Source organism: Motacilla alba, chromosome 15 (assembly GCF_015832195.1).
Source record: "Motacilla alba alba isolate MOTALB_02 chromosome 15, Motacilla_alba_V1.0_pri, whole genome shotgun sequence".
NCBI classification, from domain to species: Eukaryota; Metazoa; Chordata; class Aves; order Passeriformes; family Motacillidae; genus Motacilla; species Motacilla alba.
In genome coordinates this window covers 1,191,388-1,213,742 of record NC_052030.1, presented here as the reverse complement: position 1 = coordinate 1,213,742, position 22,355 = coordinate 1,191,388, and the positions used below count along the sequence as shown (strand labels likewise).

At 53.7% G+C, this 22,355-nt stretch overlaps 1 protein-coding gene across 5 annotated transcripts in view; it reads left to right on the top strand.

Moving 5' to 3' along the window:
* The window catches only part of OSBP2 (oxysterol binding protein 2), a 93,199-nt gene that overhangs the window by 20,972 nt on the left and 49,872 nt on the right, over positions 1-22,355 (top strand). For 4 of the 5 annotated variants that reach the window (XM_038152082.1, XM_038152084.1, XM_038152083.1 and 1 more), the window contains one exon: positions 5,740-5,948. In XM_038152082.1, the coding sequence (XP_038008010.1) occupies positions 5,740-5,948 (209 nt within the window). Of the gene's footprint in view, positions 1-5,537; positions 5,651-5,739; positions 5,949-22,355 lie in introns of those variants that run through there. The other variant, XM_038152086.1, reaches the window with a different exon arrangement.

Here is a 22,355-nt window from a genome sequence, read left to right as displayed (position 1 = left end):
GGCAAGGAAAACCTCCCAAGACTGTGCAGCAAGAGCAGGAGATTTTTCTGTAAATGCTGTTTAAATTAGGAAATACCTGCTGGGTGAGCAGTGTGCAGGGAGCTCAGTGGTGCCCTGCAAATGGTCTGGTGTGGCTGCTGGTGCCTCCTGCTTGTTCCAGAGCTCCCAGCAGGTCCCTGTTGGAGCACTTGGTGCTGCTTTCCCAAGAGAAGGCTGGGTCAGAGGCTGCTCATGAGCTGTTCTGGCTCCTCCTGAGCCGTGCTGGCTCCTGGATAATGCTGGGGTGAAGTCCCTGGAGTGTGTGGTCTGGGGATTCAGATGCAGCCTCTGAACCCCTCAGTGCCCAGATTTCACTGGTTGTGGTGTAAGAGCAGGGAGTGAAAGCCTGGAGTGAAGGAGACACTGGGATAAGGAAGACAAAACCTCCTTTAGGAGTCGCTCCTGCTCACCTTGGGCTTCTCTGAGCCTGTCCTGGGGAGGTGGATGAGTGTGAGCCTGACCTCCATTTACAGCAGGAAACAGTGATAAGATAGGAATTCAGTGTTTGAGATCCTATGGACAGCCTGGGAGAGCTGGGGGTGCTCACCTGGAGAGGAGAATGCTCCAGGCAGAGCTCAGAGCCCCTGCCAGGGCCTGAAGGGGCTCCAGGAGAGCTGGAGAGGGACTGGGGACAAGGGATGGAGGGACAGGACACAGGGAATGGCTCCCAGTGCCAGAGGGCAGGGCTGGATGGGATATTGGGAATTAGGAATTGTTCCCTGGCAGGGTGGGCAGGCCCTGGCACAGGGTGCCCAGAGCAGCTGGGGCTGCCCCTGGATCCCTGGCAGTGCCCAAGGCCAGGCTGGACACTGGGGCTTGGAGCAGCCTGGGACAGTGGAGGGTGTCCCTGCCATGGCAGGGCTGGCATTGGATGATCCTTAAGGTTCCTTCCAACCCAAACCATTCCATGATTCTGTGATGTAGAATCAGGTTCGTTGATTTCTGAGGCTTTCAGCAAAGCAGTGGGTTTGAGATGATCAGGAAAATCTGCAGGACAAGAGTGTGAACATATTTCAGGGTATAACTTCAAGTCTATTTGGGTTTCCCTGTGGAGGTGCCTTAGAACACGGGTGGAACTGGAGACTGGCATTGCCAGCTCTGAAGGGGACCCTCAGCTCAGTGTTTGTGTAGCTCCCTGCTGGGTTTCAGGTGGATAATCCAGTTTGGAGACCTGTCCCTCACTACCCTGAGTATTTCTGGCCCCCTCATGATGCTGGATGCTTCCAGCTAGGACAGAATGTCACAATGTCTCCTGTCCCTCCAGGTGTCACTCCTGCCCTGCTTGGCTGAACTGGGGCAGCTGTTGGGCTTCCAGGATTGCAGGAATGCTCTGGTCCCAGGGCTGGGCTGCTGAGAGCTCCCTGAGCTCCTGTGGATGCTCAGGCTGGAATTCTGCTGTGCCTGGGACATGGGGATGGTCTCAGTCCCCTGCTGGGTTCCTCTGCCTGATGCTGTTGGAGCTGTCAGACAAGAAGTGGAGTTTTAGGAGGGACAAGGCTACCCAGAATGGTCCAGAGCCTTGCTGGTGGGTAGAAAGAAAATTCTTAAGAGAAATTCCACAGGCATCCCTTGTGCTTGTTAAGTGTTGGAGCAGAGTGTGAGCTTGGCTTGTTCATTCCTTGCTGTGTCCTGTTAACTTCCAGCAGAGCCACACAGTTTTTATTACAGATCCTGTGTGAGCAGCATCTTCCCAGCATCCCGAGCTCAACCTTTGGCTGTTGGGATATCACCACAACCACAGCTGTGGAGCTGGCAGGCAAAAACCATTTTATTATCTCCTTTTTCACCTTCTTCTCTTTGCTCTGTAGATAAACTGTCCTTAGAGCCCTTGCAGGGAGATTTGTTGTTTAAATCCAGGGAGATTTGGTACAGTTGTTAAAAATTGGGAGCATCTTTCTCTTGCAGAGCATTGGCATGCTGAGCAGCCTCCTGGAGCTCAAGTGTCCCTTCAGAAGTAGGAAGCAGGTCTTTAAATTATAATTTGCTGTTCTTTTATGGCACTGCAATGTGTAGCTGCTCTGTCAGGCTGTAGAATTCAAGTCACTGAAAATCAGACTCCAGGAGTTTTAGACTGAAGCCCTTTTAAGGAACTGATGCTGCAAATTGTCTTGTCAAACTCTCTGTGTTTAGATTTGTGGTGTTAAGGAGCTGAAGCAGCTTTTTCAGTCAAAAAAGGGAAGAAATGCTATAAATAATATTTTAGAAAGAAAATCTTTCAAGATTTTTGCAAAACCTGTCATTGTGAGTGGCTGTGATACAAGAGCTGTGCTGGGCTGGTGAGTAGGGTGGGTGATGGAGATGCCAGAATTTTCACCAGTCTGAAATTCCTATTATTCTTTTGAAATAAAAAAGGAAAATATATATTCAGAGCAGCAACACCTGCTGGCTTAGACAAAATCCACGTGGGAACTGGGACCTGTGTGCATCCAGGTTGGACAGCTGAGATAGGGTCTTGCTGGCATCGTGATAAAAGATGTCACTGGTTTAGAGTAAGGAATCTCCTCTCTGATGGTCTTAGCACATCCACAACTGCACTGGTGTGGCCACAAGCCTGATTTTGGGGTAAGCCGTGGCATCTGTCCGTGGTTCCTGTCCTGCTCTGTCTGGAGCTGGGTGCCTGGGCTGGGCAGCATTGCCTTGGGCTGATCACTCAGGGCTTCCATGGAGCGTGTCCTGGTGGTGCTTTGGGATCCTGCTGCTGGGAAAAGGGATGTATTGGTGTTGATATGATGATGTTTGCCATCCCCTGGCTGGGTGGGTGGGTGCTTTAGTCCTCCCTGTGGTATTTTGGGATCTTTTTTCCTCTCTGGTGTGTCCTGGCCAGGACTCTCCAAGGCTGTCATTGCCCCCAGCCTCCCATGCACAGATCTAATTCTGGCGCTCCGAGGGCGAATCCCGGCGGTTTTTGCTCCCTCGCAGAGCTAAAAAATCCCAGAGGCTCGGCTGCCTGCACCTCTGGGTGCTCCGTGGCCAGGTTTAACCCCCTCAGCCAGGTGCTCTCCAGACACAGTGCTCCCATGTTGTGGTGGTTTGCAGGGGTCCCAGGACGAGGGAAGAGACGAGAATCTTGACTCCATGTTTCAGAAGGCTGATTTATGATATTATCATATATATTATATTAAAAATGCTAAACTAAAACTACACTAAAAGAACAGAGAGAAAGGATTCATCAGAAGGCAGGACAGGAATAGAAAGGAATGAATAACAAAGGCTGTGACTGACCAGAGTCTGAGCCAGCTGCCTCCTTGATTGGTCATTAATTAGAAACACCTCCCATGGACCCATCCCAGATGCACCTGTTGCATCCCACAGCAGCAGGGAGTCATTGGTTACATTTCTTTCCTGAGGCTGCTCAGCTTCTGAGGAGAAGAAAATCCTGGCAAAAGGATTTTCATAAAATATGTCTGTGACAGTCCCAGTGCTGCGGGAGGGGCAGAGCCGGGAGCTGTCCGGGATCGCGTTCCGCCGGAGCCCAGTGCGAGCCTGAGTGAGCAGCTGCAGCTGACCACGAGGGCTCTGAAGGGCTCTCTGCTCCTTTCCCCGTCTCTGGACACAGGAGCTTGCTGTTGGCTCCAGGCTGGGTCAGGTGCCTGCCTCGTGGGTGGGTGCTGATGGATAGGAATTGATTTCCCGTGCAGGTTGGCAGGGAGGGGAGCTGGGAGAGCAACATCTCCATTTCCTTGGGTGGGAGAGTGAGGCTCTTTGAATGGCTGCAGCTGATTTAGTGCAGTCACCCTGGGGACCTTTGCTTTGTGAGGAGGAGAAGATGAATTTAGCAGCTCTCTGAAGGTGGGAAGGGATCCCTCCTGGGAACACAGTACATGCTGCAGCGTGAAGGGATGACTTGAGAATGAAAACTGAGGCTTGATTCCTTTGGGGCCAACTCACCCCCTGCAAAAAGTGTAACCACACTGTGCACTGGGTCTGAACTTGCCCTGTGGTGCTGAGAGACATGAACTGTAGATCTTTAGGAGACACCTGGAGGATTTCATGTCCTCATGTCGGGCTTGGATATGGCCCTGGCATAAATCTGTCCCACAAAGCAGTGTCAGGGCTGAGCAGGTGAGAGATGTCCTTGAAATGTTGGGGGGTTAGGTGATTTTGAGTTCCTGGTCAGGCAGTGTGGCCTCCTTCTGTGTAACAAGCAACCTCAGGAATCAGGCTGGCAGTGGGTATCCCTGGAGTGCTGCCCTTTCATCCCTGGCAGGGACCATATCTCTATCCTGTGGTGAACATGATCACCAATACTTTCTGAGAGCAGCTCTAGGCTGTGGCTCTAAAGCCTCCGTGCTCTGATGTTCTTGTGGAGTTGTGGAGTCACTGAGGTTGGAAAAACCCTCTGAGATCATTGAGGTCAACCATTAACCTGCCACTGCCAAGGCCACCACTAATCCATGTCCCCAAGCGCCACATCCACACAGCTGTTCAATCCCTCAAGGATGGGGACTCCAACTCTGCTCTGGGGCAGCTGTGCCAGAGCCTGACCACCCTTTCCAGGAAGAAATGTTCCCAAAATCCACCCAGACCTGCCCTGGCCCAGCCTGAGGCCGTTCCCTCTCCTCCTGTCCCTGTTCCCTGGAGCAGAGCCCGACCCCCCCGGCTGTCCCCTCCTGGCAGGAGCTGTGCAGAGCCACAGGGTCCCCCCTGAGCCTCCTTTTCTCCAGGCTGAGCCCCTTCCCAGCTCCCTCAGCCCCTGCTGGGGCTCCAGCCCCTTCCCAGCTCCGTTCCCTGCCCTGGACACGCTCCAGCCCCTCCAGGTCTCTCCTGTCAGGAGGGTCCCAGAGCTGCCCCAGCACTGGAGGTGCCCCAGCAGTGCCAGCTCAGGGGACGGGCACTGCCCTGCTCCTGCTGCCACCCCAGGGCTGGGATGTACAAGGTCTGAGCACTCTTGGACAAAAACAATGATGGAAGGGAGAGGGTATAAACAGCCACAGGGTGCTGGATTCTGGAGGTGGGACAGCTGGGAGAAGGGAGAAAGGCAGCAGTGGAAATGAGATGAGAAAGCCAGTGTTGTGTAGTTGGAACTTTGCTTTTAGAGCAGCCAGAAGCAATGGACACGGTGGGATGTGAATGTGTAAGGAATGATGGGATGTTGCTCCTCCAAGGGAACAAGCTCCACCTCAGCCTGCCCTTGTTTCTCTGGCTGAGGGCCTTTTCTCTGGGATGCTGTGAAGATCCCCTGATGCAGGGAAGAGTGATGTGCAGACCTCCATGATATCAGAAGGCTAATTACTTTATTATACTATATTTATACTATATTACACTGTATTGCACTAACAAGAACTGTCACTAACTAGCAAACCCGTGACTCTGCCTGAGAGTCCCCACACAGACATGTGGATCCAGCTGGTCAGTGAATCCAGAACATATCACCAGAATCCAATCAAGCAATCACCTCGGGTAAACTGTCTCCAGAACACATTCCACACGGGCACAAACACAGGAGCAACAAATGAGATAAGAATTGTTTTGATCGTTCTTTTCTTTGCTTCTCTCAGGAGAATCCTGAGGAAGCTAAATCTCTCTCTGTTCAGAGGGCATGTGGATACCACACCTTTTCCAGGTTTGGTGGATTGCATGTGAGTGCTGCCAGCTCGCGATGTCTCCACAGGTCCGCGCTGTGCAGGAGGGTGCCTTGGAGGTGTTTTGGGGTCGGGTACAGCAGCACTGACCCTTGCTTGTCCCTCTGTTCCCGTGCAGGACACAGGCAGAGATGGCCCACACGTGCCGGGGCACCATCAACCTGTCCACGGCGCACATCGACACGGAGGACTCGTGCAACATCGTGCTGTCCAACGGGGGCAGGACCTACCACCTGAAGGCCAACTCGGAGGTGGAGAGGCAGCGCTGGGTCACGGCCCTGGAGCTGGCCAAGGCCAAGGCCATCCGCATGCGCAACAACCAGTCAGGTATGGGGCAGCCCGAGCCTCCAGCCCCTGCTGCGCTGCTCGGCCAGCTCTTCTGGGCTGCTTCAGTGGTGCAGAACCCACCCAGGCAGGGTTTCAGGCACAGCTGGAGGTGGCTGGTGGTCTCCCAGGGACACAAAGGGTTGGACGCAGCCCTGCTGTGCCTCATCTCAGCTGCGTGGGCAGCTCTGAGCGGGTCTTAGAGCCGTGGGAAGGGCTGTGAGCTGTGGAGAGGCAGTCGCCATGAGCTGATGATGCTGCTCTGGAAGGCACAAGAGGTGTCTTTCTCCTGTATGCTGTCAGTGCTGTGCTCAGAGGGCTGAGCACCACAAGGGTGGTGTTGTACAGCTTGGGGAGGTTTGGTGGACGAGTGACACAGATATTTAGTTGGGCTGTTTCTGTGTGCATCTCTGCTTCTGCCCCTTTGTTGTGGTGTTTGTTGGAGTAGGTTTGGGACAGTTACACTTTGTAAAGCTGTCAGAGCCCTGTGCCTGGTCCACAGCTCCTCCCCAGGGTGACATTGTTCTGCTCTGTAATGGGTCAGTTAGGCTTGGCAAACAGAATATTTTAGAAATATTTCAGTGATTCTATTAGTCTGTATTTCAACGTCTATAACTCTTCTGGGATTAACATTGGGTTTTCTTCTACAAGCAAACACAGCTTCAAGCTGCAGTAAACAAATTTCAGAAGTGGAAAAGAGAAGGCTCCAGGGAGACCTTAAAGCACCTTCCAGTGCCTAAAGGAGCTCCAAGAGATATGGACAGGGACTTGGGACAGGAGTGACAGGACACAGGGAATGGCTTCCCACTGCCAGAGGGCAGGGCTGGATGGGATCTTGGGAATTAGGAATTGTTCCCTGGCAGGGTGGGCAGGCCCTGGCACAGGGTGCCCAGAGCAGCTGGGGCTGCCCCTGGATCCCTGGCAGTGCCCAAGGCCAGGCTGGACATTGGGGCTGGGAGCATCCTGGGATAATGGAAAGGGGATTGGACTACATGATATTTAAAGTCCCAACCCAAACCATTCTGTGATTGTAAGTGCTGTGAACTTTCTGTCCCTTAAAATTCTAGCTCTGAAATATTCAAATACTGACAGAGAGCCCAGCTGATCCAGGAGAAGGGGGAAGTTTCTGGGCACACTTGTTTAGGGTGGGACATTGTGCTCGTCCTGGCTGCACTGAGGTGGCTGTGGGGCTGTCGAGTCCATCAGCTCAGCAAGTGTGTGGAGATGGATCTCCTGGACAGGAGGGTGTGTGGGAAAGGATCTCCTGGAGATGTGGAGTGTGGGAAGGGATCTCCTGGACAGGAGGGTGTGTGGGAAGGGATCTCCTGGAGGTGTGGAGTGTGGGAAGGGATCTCCTGGACAGGAGGGTGTGTGGGAAAGGATCTCCTGGAGATGTGGAGTGTGGGAAGGGATCTCCTGGACAGGAGGGTGTGTGGGAAAGGATCTCCTGGACAGGAGGGTGTGTGGGAAAGGATCTCCTGGACAGGAGGGTGTGTGGGAAGGGATCTCCTGGACAGGAGGGTGTGTGGGAAGGGATCTCCTGGAGGTGTGGAGTGTGGGAAGGGATCTCCTGGACAGGAGGGTGTGTGGGAAAGGATCTCCTGGAGGTGTGGAGTGTGGGAAGGGATCTCCTGGACAGGAGGGTGTGTGGGAAGGGATCTCCTGGAGATGTGGAGTGTGGGAAGGGATCTCCTGGACAGGAGGGTGTGTGGGAAGGGATCTCCTGGACAGGAGGGTGTGTGGGAAGGGATCTCCTGGGGATTTGGTGTGTTCTTTACCTTCCCTTTGGGACCGTGGGGCTGTGGCAGTGCTGTGTCGGGGTGGGGCGGTCACAGGGCTGTCAGCCACGCTGCCTCCCGAGTCAGGCACAGCTATTTTGGTTTGTGTCTGCCCATAAAAATAGCAAATGCAGAGGCTGGCTGTGCTGGGGCTGTGGCCCTGCTGAGCTCTGGGCTGAGAGGGCCGTGCTGTGGATGTGGCTGTGCTGCCCCGAGGCTCTGCTGACTCAGCTGTGATCCGGCCACAGAGCTGATGGAACAGAAAATCCACTGCAGAGTCCTGCTTTTCCAGACTTTCCTGATCTGATCAAGACACTCTGTAAATGGGTGCTGAATCCTTGTGCTGTGCAGGTAGAGCTGAGCACATCGGTGAATTGACTTTGAATTCACTTTATGCCTTAATGTTCACCTGGCTGATGGTTTGTGCCAATTAGAGATCTTTTAATTATAGTAAAGAGTGACTGTGGGTTTGGCTTGAATCAAAATAGAATTCCTGATTTTGTGTCCCTGTGAGCACTGGGGTGGATGTTTACAGTAAAGGGAGGAGGTTCTGGATTTGCTGTAGAAGTCCCCAGTCCTTCAAGTCTGCTCATGTGCAGAATTGTCTGATTTGCCTCCTGTGGGATCCCCAAAACCTGTGTGTTCCCCAAGGGCTGCTCTGCAGAGCCCAGGTGGACTCCTGTGAGTGCAAAGGATGGTGAGCAGCTGAGGGGATTTGTGCCCTCAAGGAGGAGCATCCATGGCTCTGGGAGGCTAGAAGGTGAGGAGAGGGTGGCAGAGGGGACAGCCAGGGTGGGCAGAGGAGCAGGTTTGTGTCTGATGCTGTCTGTCCTTCTGGGAAGGGACACAAAGAGGATCCTTGTGGCCATCTGTGCTCATGGACACTGCCTGCTGCCCTGCCTGCTTCAGAAGCCATGGCCTCACCACCCTGACAGGGAGCAATTCCTTCCCAATATCCCATCCATCCCTGCCCTCTGGCAGTGGGAGCCATTCCCTGTGTGCTGTCCCTCCATCCCTTGTCCCCAGCCCCTCTCCAGCTCTCCTGGAGCCCCTTTAGGCACCTGGACTTGTTGAAACTTGTGAGGTTCTCCTGGGTCCTCTGCAGCTTTCCACCCCTGGATGTCGCCATCCTTCTGTTGTGTCAGCTGCCCTGCTCAGCCTTGAATCACCCTGGGCCTGCTGGAGCCTGGGCTGGGATTCCTTTCACTGTTTCTGCAGGAGTCAGTGATCCCTCAGTGCTGCCAGGGTGTTGAGATTTGGTGGGAAATTCGATGGGTAGAAGGACTGGCAAATTGCTGCCCATATTTTCACTGCTGGGTCACCGTTTTGGGTGGATGAAAAGGGTCTTTCCCCCCGGGGTTCTCCTGAGTTGAACAGCTGTGGAAGTGTTTTTAATGCTGTTTTTAACTTGGCTGCTGGCTGGAGCTGTGCACCCACAGGGGCCATTTCACAGCACTGCTTTTCATGTCTGTTTTTAACAGCAAAACCTGTCCCCAAACCAAGTACAGGATGGGAGACTTTGCTGTTCTGTGCAGGGGGGAGCTCTGGTTTCCCCTCTGCCCGCTGTGGAGTCAGGAGTATTTTGGTAACGAGCTGTGACCTGAGCTCCCTGTCCCCATCCTGCTTCTCAGGAGAAACCTGCCCAGGGAGAAACCTGCCCAGGGATTAGTGGCAGAAAGTGAGAGTGGAGCTGAGCTTAGCTCTCTCCTCAATTAGCACATGTGCTTAATTCCTCTAAAACACATATAGAGTGTGACAGGAGGACAGGACAGTCCCAGCCCGAGCTCTGCTCAGCCAAACGTGGCATGCCTGTTGCTAGGTGGGACTGCAAAGGGTTGGTAAAGTTGTGAAAAACTCAATTTGTCCTCATTCATCACCTGCTTTTATCAGTACTGGCTGTGGCCCTGTGCTGTTACCTGGCCTGAAAATCAGATTGCTGTGTTCACCCTCTGTTTTTGGTGACTGTGGCTGCTGGATTTCTTTAAACAAATATGAAAATAGATATAAAACTATCCTTTCTTTTTAGAGCAGTATCATGACGCCCGGGAATTTGATGAGTGCTGAATATATGATTGTTTTCTTGGCTCTTTAATTAGGGGGTCTTTGGAAAAGTGTGCAGGGAAGGGTGGAAATCTGTTCCTGGTATTTTAAAACTAGGAGAACTCCCCAGAATGGTCTTGGGCTGCTGGGAGAGGGAGTTGGTGACTCCTTTTGGCTCCCTGCTCGGGGATCCCAGGCAGCAGAGAGTGTGAAAGCCGTGTTGTGATTCCAGGGCTCACCTGATGAGGAGCAGGTTCCAGGCTGACAGAAAGGGATTTTAGTGTTCATGGTCCTGAAATCCAGGAGTTCACTGGACAGGCTAGTGCTGGTGTCTGTGCCAAGAACAACTCACCTGCCAGCCACTCTCAGAGGTTCTGGTTCCTTTGGCTGAGGCTGGAGTCAGTGCAGAAAACCTGGGAATTGATAATCAGAGTGGAAAAGAGGGAATGCAGCTTTGCTCTGTGTGCTGCTGGGATCTGTTCCCTGGAGATGCCCTGCCAATGACTCACAGGGTTTTCAGCAGAACTTGAAAAGAAAACCCAAACAACCAAACAGGCACAAGATTAACCAGAGAAATAAAATCCTCTTACAAGGGAAGGAGTGATGGAAAGTAGATTTTTCATCTGGGGGAAGGGCAGCTGAAGGTGCCACATGGATGATGGTCAGAGGTACAGGAAATGTGCTGGAGCCCCAGCAGAGGCTGAGGGAGCTGGGAAGGGGCTCAGCCTGGAGCAAAGGAGGCTCAGGGGGGCCCTTGTGGCTCTGCACAGCTCCTGCCAGGAGGGGACAGCCGGGAGTGGGGTCGGGCTCTGCTCCAGGGAACAGGGACAGGAGGAGAGGGAACGGCCTCAGGCTGGGCCAGGGGGGTGGTGGATTTTGGGAACATTTCTTCCTGGAAAGGGTGGTCAGGCCCTGGCACAGCTGCCCAGGGCAGTGCTGGAGTCCCCCTCCCTGGAGGGATTGAACAGCCATGTAGCCATGTGGATGTGGCACTTGGGGACAGGGGTTAGTGGTGGCCTTGGTAGTGCTGGATTAATGGTTAGGCTTGATCTTAAAGGTCTTTTTTCAATCTCAGCAATTCTGTGACTGTCTGAGTCTAGGAAAAGTTGGGAACAAGTTCTTATAACAAGAAAAAGGAGGGAGTTATCAGCTCATAGGTTTAAATGGAGCAGGAATAATTAATATTTTGTACAGCATCCAATTAAATGGTGGCACTTGCTGCTGGGAGCCAGAAAATCCAGGGAGGCTCAACAGATTTGGGCACAATTTCATCCCTTGGGGTACAGGCTGTGACTGGCTGTGTATGGAATGTGACCTGGGGGCTCCTTGTGCAGCACAGCTCTGACAGTGAAGGATCAGTGCCCAGAGGAACCAGAGCCTGTGCCCTGTCCCAGTATCCTGTTTCCAAAATACCAATTGCAGTTTGCTTGCTGGGAGAGATGGAATTTCCTGGGGTTTTAGGCTGACCTTGTGTGACCATCCTGGAGAGGATTCACTTTGAAACCTGTGGTGTGGATCAGTGATCTGGGATAGTGGGGGTTGGTTACCTGATTATCCTTCCTGCCTTAATCCATTGTTTTCTTCTTGAAAAACAGGGAGGGATTGCTTTTGGGGGCTTTCTGTGGGCTGCAGGAGGGTGGGAGCTCTGAGCAGGAGGGAGGAAGAATGGAAGAGGGCTGGTGATGCCCTCTGCTCTGGTCCTGGGGTGAATTCCTGTTGCAGGAGAGTGGAAAAGGACAGTCCAGCTCTGGAGAGGGACACTGGAGCCGTGGAGATCCCACTGCAGGGCTGGGGTGCAGTTGGGTGGGTGGAAACCAAGGGGCAGCTCAGGCCAGCAAGGAGTTCCCCTTCAGCGTCCCAGATCCAGCCTTTATGGCAGCATTAAAAACTAGCCAGAACTGATTATTCCTCAGCTTTCCCTTTAATCACTCCACTGCTAATGTCGCTTGTGTTGCTCTACTCATTTTGGCTGTTTTTTGTCCTTTTTCCAAGGCAGGGGTTTGTTTGCAAAAGCCATTTTGAGTTGGGCCTGTGACACTGCAAAGCATCTGGCACCTTCCCTGTCCCATTCCATGAATTATCCCCTTGTTGCTCCCCCCTGCCTCACAGAAGCTCCTGGCCAGGTGGCCTTGGCTTGTGGCTCTGCTGGGGTTGTGGCAGGACGGGACAATTCCTGTCATTGTTGTCCCAGCCCATGGCTGGCTGTAACAGTGCAGCCATTCCCAGCTCTTTTGACAGCAGCATTCCCTTTTCCCCTCCTCCCTGTGAGTTTCCCATCACTGTGAGCTGTTTCTCTGTGCTGGAGGGCTCGTGCCTGGCTGTCACCTTGCTCTTCTAATTGTCTTTTTATCCTTGGAGTCTGGATTTTCCCAGGACAGCCAGCTGTTGTTAGCTATGCCAGGAGCTGCTGCTGTGGGAAATAGAACTGACAGTGCTGCTGATGGACTCGTTTGCTTGGATTTCCCATTCCTGATGATTCCTGTCTCCTCTCAGCGCCTTCTGCTCTCACTTGTGTTCCCTCCTGCCAGGCAGGATGCTCTGGCTCCCCAGTCTCCTGATGGATTGGGGTGGGTTGGTCCATCTCAGCCACCCCCAGGGAGCTGCAGCCAGCACTTCAGCTCCTCCTGCCACAGCCACAGGGATGCTGGAGGGCAGGAAGGGTTTGCAGAGGGATCTGGCCAGGCTGGATCCATGGGAACCTGTGCCTGGGAGAGGGACTTTGGACAAAGGCCTGGAGTGACAGGTTAGGTGGGATACTGGGAAGAAATTGTTCCCTGTAAGTGTGCTGAGGCCCTGGCACAGGGTGCCCAGAGCAGCTGTGGCTGTTCCTGGATCCCTGGGAGTGTCCAAGGCCAGGCTGGGTGGGGCTTGGAGCAGCCTGGGATAATGAAAGTGTCCCTACCCATGGCAGGGGTTGGGACTGGATGAGCTTTAAGGTCCCTTCCCACCCCAAACCAGTGTAGGGCTCTCTTATCTACACAGCCTCCAACTGCTCCCTTCTTCTTGCTGCTGCCTGGTGGTGAAAACACAAGGAGGATAGGAGGAATCTTTGGATTTTTCTATTTCACAAGCCAGGAACCACTTCCCTCCCCTCCCTCCCCCGCCTTGTTATTTTTCTAATCTGTTTTTAATTCCCTTGCTGCTGTTTTGCACTCCCACTTGCATGTGGGGATGGAGTAGCCCCAGGACTGAGCTCCCCTCCTCGCTGTGCTGCTGTCCCCTGATGCCAGGTACCACAGCACGTTTGCTGTTGTTGTTTTGCAGATGTAATCTGTGATAATCATTGCCAGCCAAGGAACCCAGAAAACAGTACTTACATAACAGCAGGAATTAAACATTCCAGCAGGGGCTCAGAGCAGCCAGCAGTATTTAGGCCATTCCTGCTGCTCCTGCCTCATCCTCTGGAGCTGTGGCTGCTCCTCAGCTCTGGGTGGTGTCCATGGTCCAGTGGAAGCTGTCCCTGCCCCTGGCAGGGTTGGGACAAGATGAGCTTTAAGGTCCTTTCCAACCTGAACTATTCCATGGTTCTACGACAGGACACAGGGAATGGCTCCCACTGCCAGAGGGCAGGGCTGGATGAGAGATTGGGAATTAGGAATTGTTCCCTGGCAGGGTGGGCAGGCCCTGGCACAGGGTGCCCAGAGCAGCTGGGGCTGCCCCTGGATCCCTGGCAGTGCCCAAGGCCAGGCTGGACACTGGGGCTGGGAGCAGCCTGGGACAGTGGAAGGTGTCCCTGCCATGGCAGGGGTGGCACTGGATGAGCTTTGAGTCCCCTTCCCACCCAAACTGTTCTGGGATTCTGTAATTCAGCAGTGGGATGGGAATTGCTGTCACAGTTCCTGCTGCTCCAGTGCTGCTCTCACCCTGCCCAAGGGCAGAGGCACATCCCCCCTGCCTCCCCTGCCCTGTGCCCCTGCCCAGGGCATCCTGGTGCTCCCTCCTCTGGGCAGTCACCCCATCCTCTCACACTCCTGGCAGCCTCTTGGGGTGTCCATGGGCTCCTGATATCCCTCAGCAGGGCTGGCATTCAGCTGTGCGTGGCGAGCCAGGCTCTGGGGCAGTTTCTCAGTGGAGTTTTTTGGGCTCCTGTGTTTTCAGCATTCCAGGTGAGGCTGCAGCAGTAACCCCCTGGGAATAAACACAGGAACGTGACAGAGCAGAGGAGTGCTGGGGGAGGCTCGGGGAAGGGCTGGCACAGCTGGAGCAGAGCAGGGTGGGCAGGAGGCTCCGTGCCCACGCCGGAGCTGGGAAAACGCTCCTGCCGAAGGAGGGGGCGGGATGTGCAGCACGAGGATTCTGGGGGAGGTTTAGATTGGATAGTGGGAAAAATTCCTTCATGAAAAGGCTGCTCAGGCTTTGGAGCTGCCCAGATGGCGGAGTCCCCATTCCTGGGGGGATTTAACAGCAGTGGGGATGTGCCACTTGGGCGCGTGGGTGGCCTTGGCAGTGCTGGGGACAGCTGGACTCGAGGACCTCAGAGGGCTTTTCCAACCTGAGTGATTCCTCGACTCTCTGAGCTCTGCTGGCACACCAGGCCCCTTCCTTCCTCACCAGGGTGACCTGGGACAGCTGGGGTGAAGGAAAGGCCCTGTTTTGGCTGAGCTGATGCAGAAGGAGTTTGGTGCGGGAACACTGGGAGGAGAAATCCTTCTGGGTCCTTGCTCAGTCCTGCCTGTGGGAGCTGGGAGGGTGGGCAAAACCCAGGGGCTAAAGTGTCCTGTTGTACACACAGGGCTCGGTTCACTCCTTGGCAAGTTGGAGAGCAGATTCTTCTCCAGCAAAAATGGGAGGGAGAGGGATAAATTCCTATGGCGAGGATTATGCTGCTCCTGGAATTGATAAATAGCAGGGGAAAACTGGTTATAAATTGATAAAGTGATAAATACCAGGGCAGAATGGTCTGAACTGTGCCATGTTTGTAGGTACCACAAATCCATTCTTATTTCCAAAAATGCTGTGGGCTGTTACTGGATTGTGTTTTTCCCATGCCCATCTCCTGTGTTTCTTAAATCTGTTTTTCTTTTCCCCTGATTTAATTATTTATGGCCCTTTCCCCCTGTGCCGTGCACAAACACTGTGAGTGTGTGGCCTGAGTGAGGGGATTTCCATCATGCCATGTTTTCCAGCTGTTTGTAAGTCAGTGTTTCCTTTCTCTCATTCTCAGTGCCTTTTTTTTTTTTTGTTTGTTTTTTTGTTGCTTCCACACGATCTCCTCCCTTCCACACATCTTTTTGAGGAGAGAATTTCCCAAGGTCACTTGGCAAGGCTGCAAAGCCCAAACCAGTGACCCCTGGGCAGCTGTGCCCACATTTCACCTGAACTCAGGGCCAATTATTTCTCTTGGGGAACTGCAGGTGGTGCTTTGTGACTTCCAGCCAAAGGGGTTGGAGCAGCCTCTGCAGGGTCACAGAACCATGGAATGGTTTGGGTTGAAGGGACCTTAAAGCTCACCTTGTCCCACCCCTGCCATGGGCAGGGACACCTTTATCCCAAGAGGGCAGAGATCCCATTCCCAGTGCCCAGCTGGTGCCCAGCAGGGAGGGACCATCTGCACTGAGTTCATCCCTCATGTGAGAAGTTCCCAAAATGCCAAACCTGGTCAATGTTAGCAAGTGCAGCAGGGAAGGAACAAGGATCATCCTTCCCACTCGTGCACCCCCGCAGGAAGGGGGATTTTTAAGATCCCAGGGAATACACAGTGCTTGCCTGGCAGGGAAGCAGGAGACACTCACCCTTGGTGACAGGGTTTTGGTGTTTGAGCAAGAAAACACTTTTATATACTACAAACTTGTTATTTTTCGCAACAGGCAGAAAATGTGGTTTCCCTAAGTACCAGTGACACACCAGGTTTAGCTTGGGAAGGCTTTCAAAAATATTTGTGCTAAAAATAATATCAAAACTTTCAAGCACTTCTAGTGCTGTGTAAAATGGGAGCATGCACTGCATTTATATGCTGGAAAACTTTATTCCCAAACTAAGATTCACAGGTTTCTGGAAAAATGACACATGGAAAGGGACTGGACACACAGAAAAAGCAAAACTTGATCCCCTGGGAGAGCCAAAGATGGGAGCACCTGAAGGTAGCCTGCACGAAAGATGGAGAGGGACTGGGGACAAGGGCTGGAGGGACAGGACACAGGGAATGGCTCCCACTGCCAGAGGGCAGGGCTGGATGGGATCTTGGGAATTAGGAATTGTTCCCTGGCAGGGTGGGCAGGGGCTGGCACAGGGTGCCCAGAGCAGCTGGGGCTGCCCCTGGATCCCTGGCAGTGCCCAAGGCCAGGCTGGACATTGGGGCTGGAGCAGCCTGGGACAGTGGGAGGTGTCCCTGGATTGGGATGGACAGTTCCAGCCCAGAGGGGTGGTGTCCTCATGGGGATGGGGCTGCAGGAAGGGGACAAAGCCAGGTCCTTGCTCACCCTGGCTCCTGAGCCCTGAGCTCTCTCTCAGTGCTGGAGCAGGCTCTGGTTACTGGTTTTTAAGGGAAGTTTCACCTGCAAGTAGTTTTTAATGCCACATTTAGGAACACAACAGGGATTTTCATACAGCTGGGAGCAGCAAGGGGGAGATTCCCGGCTCAGGGAATCAGTTCAGTATCTCACTGTTGCTGTCAGTCATTCAGAATTCCCACAGCCTTTTTTCTTTACCTGGCACAGAAAAAGGCTGTTGGAGGTAAATCAGGATTGAGCTCTGGGAACAATGACAGTCCTTGCTAATTAGAAATGAGTCACTGAGTGAAAACTGATCCTTCAGTGGGTCTGAAGGCATCTCTGGAGGGTTGGGCTGGGGCAGAGGTGGGGGTGGCAGGGCTGTTGGGCACTGAGGAGTGAGGGATTGGTGGGAAACCTTGTGGTGTTTGTGTCTAATGAAGCCAAACAGTCCTGCTCATGGCCACAGAAGGGAAAATGGGATTTGGATTGTGGTGGGATACAGCAGCTCTATGCAGCCCTGGCAGGGCACAGGGGGTCCCTCAGGGTTCTCCCTGCACATGAAGGAATTTGGGCTGGATGTTCATTTGTTACTCGGGTAGCAGGGAATTGCTGGGACTCAGCTTGAGGGAACGCCTGCAGAGCCATGTGTGCCTTCCGTCCCCTTGGGATTTCTGACATCCCTCTGGACAAGGTACTTGGGATATCTGAGCATACTGCAGTCACAGAATCACAGAGTTGTGGAGGTTGGGAGAGCCCTCAAAGATCACTCAAATCCCTCTAGTCCCCCAGCACTGCCAAGGCCACCACTGACCCCTGTCCCCAAGTGCCACATCCACATGGCTGTTCAATCCCTCCAGGGGTGGGAGCTCCCCCCTGCCCTGGGCAGTTGTGCCAGGGCTGGACAGCTCTTTCCATGAAGAAATGTTCCCAAAATCCACCCTGAGCCTGCCCTGGCCCAGCCTGAGGCCGTTCCCTCTCCTCCTGTCCCTGTTCCCTGGAGCAGAGCCCGACCCCCCCGGCTGTCCCCTCCTGTCAGGAATTGTGCAGAGCCACAAGGGCCCCCCTGAGCCTCCTTTTCTCCAGGCTGAGCCCCTTCCCAGCTCCCTCAGCCCCTCCTGGGGCTCCAGCCCCTTCCCAGCTCCCTCAGCCTCTGCTGGGGCTCCAGCCCCTTCCCAGCTCCGTTCCCTGCCCTGGACACGCTCCAGCCCCTCCAGGTCTCTCGTGTCAGGAGGGTCCCAGAGCTGCCCCAGCACTGGAGGTGCCCCAGCAGTGCCAGCTCAGGGGACGGGCACTGCCCTGCTCCTGCTGCCACCCCAGGGCTGCCACAGCCCAGGTGTCCTTGGCCTCTTGGCCACCTGGGCACACCTGGGCTCGTGTCCAGCCACTGTCCCCAGCATCCCCAGGGCCTTTCCTGCTGGGCACTCTGCAGGAGTTGTTTGCTCCCTGCTCCCATCCCAGGGATGCAGCAGGAGCAGGTTGCCCTCTCCTGGCTCGCTGCTTCCATGCATTCCTGGCTGCCTGTGGAGCTCCGTGTGCTCCCAGCTTTCCCAACTCTTGCATAAGCCTTGTCTCTGCAGAGAGCCCGGCTTTGGAGGCACCGAGGTTATTTACTGCCTGTGCTTGACTTTGCAGCCGGCCCTTAATGGATGTCTGGGAAAAGAGGGATTTGCCAGCCACACCTTGCTTGGACACTCCTGTAGGGCAGGAGAGTTGCTTTTCCATGGGGAGGAGCTGTTCCTCCTGTCCTGTCATTCCAGCCCCTTTCCCATCCCCAGGCAGAGCCCCCAGGCTGCTCACAGCACGTGGGGACCCCAAACTCCCCCTGCCCCGACATTCCGGGCTGGAAGTGGCACAGCTGGGCTGTGCTGGCTCCTTGTGGGGCCTCTGCTCCTGCCAGTGCTGGAGTCTGATGCCAGCAGAGGCTCCTTTGGGGCATTTCCCCAGATCCACCTGGGAAATTTAGAATTCTTGTGGAGTTTTAGGAATTTTAAGCTAAAATTGTCGCTGCGGGTAGTGAAGATCAACTTGAGGATACAATGCCACTTTTACTCTGCTCAGCTTTTTATTTTATTTGAGGAAAATTTTATTGAGGAAAATCTCTTGCTTCCTCCATTGGTGAGGGGTGGGGTGGGATTCATGGAATGCTGCTTCTGCTGGGAGGTCTGCTGGGGGTCTTGGCCCTGCTGGGCTGAGAATATTTGGTGCCCTGGCTGGGCTCAGCAGCCTGTCCTGCAGGAGCCCTGTCCTGGGGCAGGTGTGAGCAGGGATCCAGCTCCAGCCTCCCCCAGGAAGTGGAGGTGGAACACAAATCTAGCGTGGAGGGCAGAGCCACCTCTGGCAGGATGGATGCAGCTGCAGAGCCTGCCTTTTCCCATGGAAAATGACTTCTTGTGGTGCTGTAATAACATCATGTTGGCAGGCATGCTGCTCCTGGAGATGGATAACCAGGGAGTTTTGACCTCAGTTATTAGATTTGTAGCTTCAACTAAAAATTTAGCTCTAAGGAGTGTTTCCAATTTGAAATGAGTCTCCTCAGGGAGCAGCTCTCCCTCTGGCAGTAACTCATTCACAAGGAACTCAGATATTCATTTATAGTTAGAGCTGGGCAGGGGAAGGGAAAACAAAGAGGGCTGAAAGCATGACAAGATGATAAACACCCAATTTGGGATTCTCCCTGAAATGTGCTGCCAGAGCCTCACTGAGGGCCGTGGTGGGTGCTGGGTTTAGGAGCACAGTGGTGACAGTGGCACACTGGGTTATCCCTCAGCTCCTGACAGGATGGAGGGAGGAAGGGCTGAGCCCTTGGATGGTGCAAGGTGCTGACACTGACTTGGGAGAAGATGCAGGGATACAAAAGCTGTTAATCCTTTTTGAACAGGGTCCTGGGTGCTGCAGGTGGTTTTCCAGCCCTGGAGGTTGGTTTATGAGGAGGAAGTGCAGGCTGGACATCAGGAAAAATTTCCTGCATGCAAAGCATAACAATGGCAGGAGCTGCCCAGGGAGGTTTGGAGTCCCCATCCCTGGAGTGTCCAAGGAGTGACTGGAGGTGGCACTCAGAGCTGTGGGCTGGGGATGGGGCTCGGCTGGGACTCCATGGGCTGGGGGGGCTTTTCCAGCCTCAGGGGTCCTGGGGTTGTGTGGTGCTGAGGAGGCTGGTGCTGCCAGTGCTGCCAGGTCTGGAGCTGTGACCTGCAGGCAGCCTCCCTGCTCCCTGTTCCCAGAAGTGGTGCAGGCTGTGCTGTTCCTGGCAGGATTCCCTGCAGGAGGAGAACAGCTCGTTCCCGTGGAGAGCCAGGTGGAGCAGGCAGTGCTGCCATTCCAGGGCACTCACTCACCTGGCTGCTGCGTGGGAGCATTGCAGAGGGCCTGAGTGTGATTCCTGCAGCCTGCAGGGAGTGATGGACTCTGTGGGTTTCTGTCCCTGCTCTGAAATCCCCAGCTAAGCCACTTCTCCTTCAAGGCAAGTCCCTCCCTTCCCTTCTCTGCCCTGGGGAGCCTGACCCAGAGGAGCCTTTTCCTGCTCCCTTTCCCTCCTTGGCATTTGGTCAGCAAGCAGTGCAGAAGAAATGTGCTGGAGGGGGAATGTCTGCCTTTAAACAAGGAAAGGAGTAAAAAAACCCTCAAATTGCCTCCAGGTTCTGCCTCTGCTCTCCAGCTCCTGGATGAACCAAGTTCCTCCAGCAGTCTGGGAGCAGAACTGCTGGAGTGTGGTGGAAAACTCACGTGTGAGCTCTTCCGACTGCCTGTTTACACTAAAACAAGGATATTTTGGTTATTCCACTGATCTCCTTTTCGAGGGTGGAGCATGTAACTGAAGAATCCAAGATTTCCATAGCACACAAACCCACCATGGGATTCCGTGTCACCGAGGTGGGGGAGTTTCTTGCACTCCAGCAGCATTTTTGAGAGGAATAAAATAAATGGAGTCAGGAGCAAACTGTTAAAAAAAAAAAAGCCAGTTGTTGGGCAAAGCTGTTGAAGAGTCTTTGGGGAGCTGTTGCTCTGGAGACAGCCTTTGTGCTTGGCCTTGGAGCACGCTGGATTCTGGGCATCCCTGGGTTGAGATTTGCAGCCTGGAGGTGGGGCTTGAACTGCTCAGGACCTGCAGTGGTGTTTCCTGGTGATATCCAGGGGCTGGAGCTCTTCTCAGTCAGGAAGGAAAATCCCCCCAGTGTAACTGGTAGGTTTTTTTTCTTTATTTTTCACTATGTAAATACTCTTTTCTTTGATTCACACGGGGCAAAAGAGAAGATTCAGTGTTATCTCCTTGCCCAGAGAGGGGTTAAAGTTGAATTGTTTCCTTTTGGAAGTCCTAAAAGTTTTCTGACAGTGTAGGCACAGTGAGATTGGCTTTTCCTGGGAGGGAGGAGAGGACCAGGAAGGGTTGGAGAAGAGGCCCTGGCACAGGGGGCCCAGGGAGTTTGTGGGTTCCCCTGGATCCCTGGCAGTGCCCAAGGCCAGGCTGGACAGGGCTTGGAGCAGCCTGGGACAGTGGAAGGTGTCCCTGAACATGGCAGGGGTGGCACTGAATGAGCTCTAAAGTCTCTTCCCACCCCAAACCATGGTTCTGTGATATTTCAGACATGTTCGCTTCACTCCTGTGTGTGTGAATTTATGTGGGGAGGTTTTGGGCATCATATTTTGAACAGGCAGCAGGAATTTGGGGAGTTGAGGGAAACACTGGAAAGAATCAAGTGTTATTAAAAGCCCCAGAAGCAGCAGAGGATGAGGATGTGCTGAGTGTTTTCCAATCCAATGAAGGTTTTTGTGGAGGCCACTTCTCCTTTGTGTCTGCAGGGGGCAGAGACAATCCCTGCAGTTGGAGCAGGGAGATAATTTGAGGGTTGGGAATAACTCTGCTTAAAAACACAACAGTCCCAAAGCAGGAACACCTGGAATCAGCAGGGCTGTTTTATTTTGGAGTACTTGGGCATTTCTGGAAAGAGTGTTTCAAGGCAATACTGGAAAGAGTGTTTCAAGGCAATATTAGATTATATACAGTAAATTACTATATTTAATATCTCATAATTAGTGCATCATAAGGTATCTCAGTGCAGGCACAAGTCCCCAGAATTTTTTTTAGGTGATTTTATCACCATAAGATTTGAAGCAAGGACTTGAAATTGGGCAAGCAATGTCTGTGTCACTCTTGACATGCAGCTCTGCCCTGATGTGCTCCAGAAGAGACCCCCAAAAGGGGCTGGTTTTGGGCTTTTCCAATGGAAACTTGTAAAAGGTGACATTTTCCAAGTTTCTGTTTCTTCTGAGCCTGTTCTCTATGTGCTGGGGCAGCGCAGCTGCTGTGGGTGAGGTGAGGAGAGGGAGGAGGAGGAGGAGGAAGAGAAGGAGGAGGAGGCACTCCCAGCCCTGAGCTGGGAATGAGAGCTGCGGAGAGGGGAAGAAATGAGGATATGGAGCCTGCGGAGAGCATCCCGGGGGAAGGCTGGCCCAGGCTCGGAGCCGTCCGGGGCTGCTCCCACCCCCTCTGTCCCTGTCCCTGTCTCTGCGTCCCCTCCCGAGCGCTGGATGAGGAAGAGGTGCTGTGGCAAACGCAGTATGTAATCCCCTAAACCCGGCCGGGGGGCAGCAGGGGGCTGAGCTCTGGGGTGCAGGTGTGGGGCCGGGCTCCTCGGGGTGTGCAGTGGGTTTGGAGGTGTTTGGGAGAGCCCCTGGGGTTGCTCCGACACTTGAATTGAATATAAATGGATCAAGTGATGGGTGTTGCCATATGTGGGGGGTCCCTGGGTGGGCAGCCCTTCATCCCACCCTGCCCCATGCTCAGGCTGGATGGGGCTCAGAGCAACCCCATGGGGCTGGAACGAGATGAGATTTAAGGTCCCTTCCCACCAGCCCATTCCGTGATTCTGCTCATTGCAGGGAACCTCTGGACCAGGGAGAAGTTCTTGTAACTGCTCCAAAGAAAGCATTTCCAATCGATTTTAGTGGAGGAGCTGGAGTTTGAGGTTGTTTGGTCCCACTAATCCTGGCAGGGCTTTGTAACAATCACCTGATGTTTTTATCGGTGGGTTTGGGAGGTGGATGTGGCAGAGCTGTAAAGATACCAGCAAATTAGGGATTACGGAGGCTTTCAAGATTAACTGGATAATGATAAAGGAGATATCAGGCTGGAGAGTGCAGCTGGGAGCGTTGTTGGGAACACT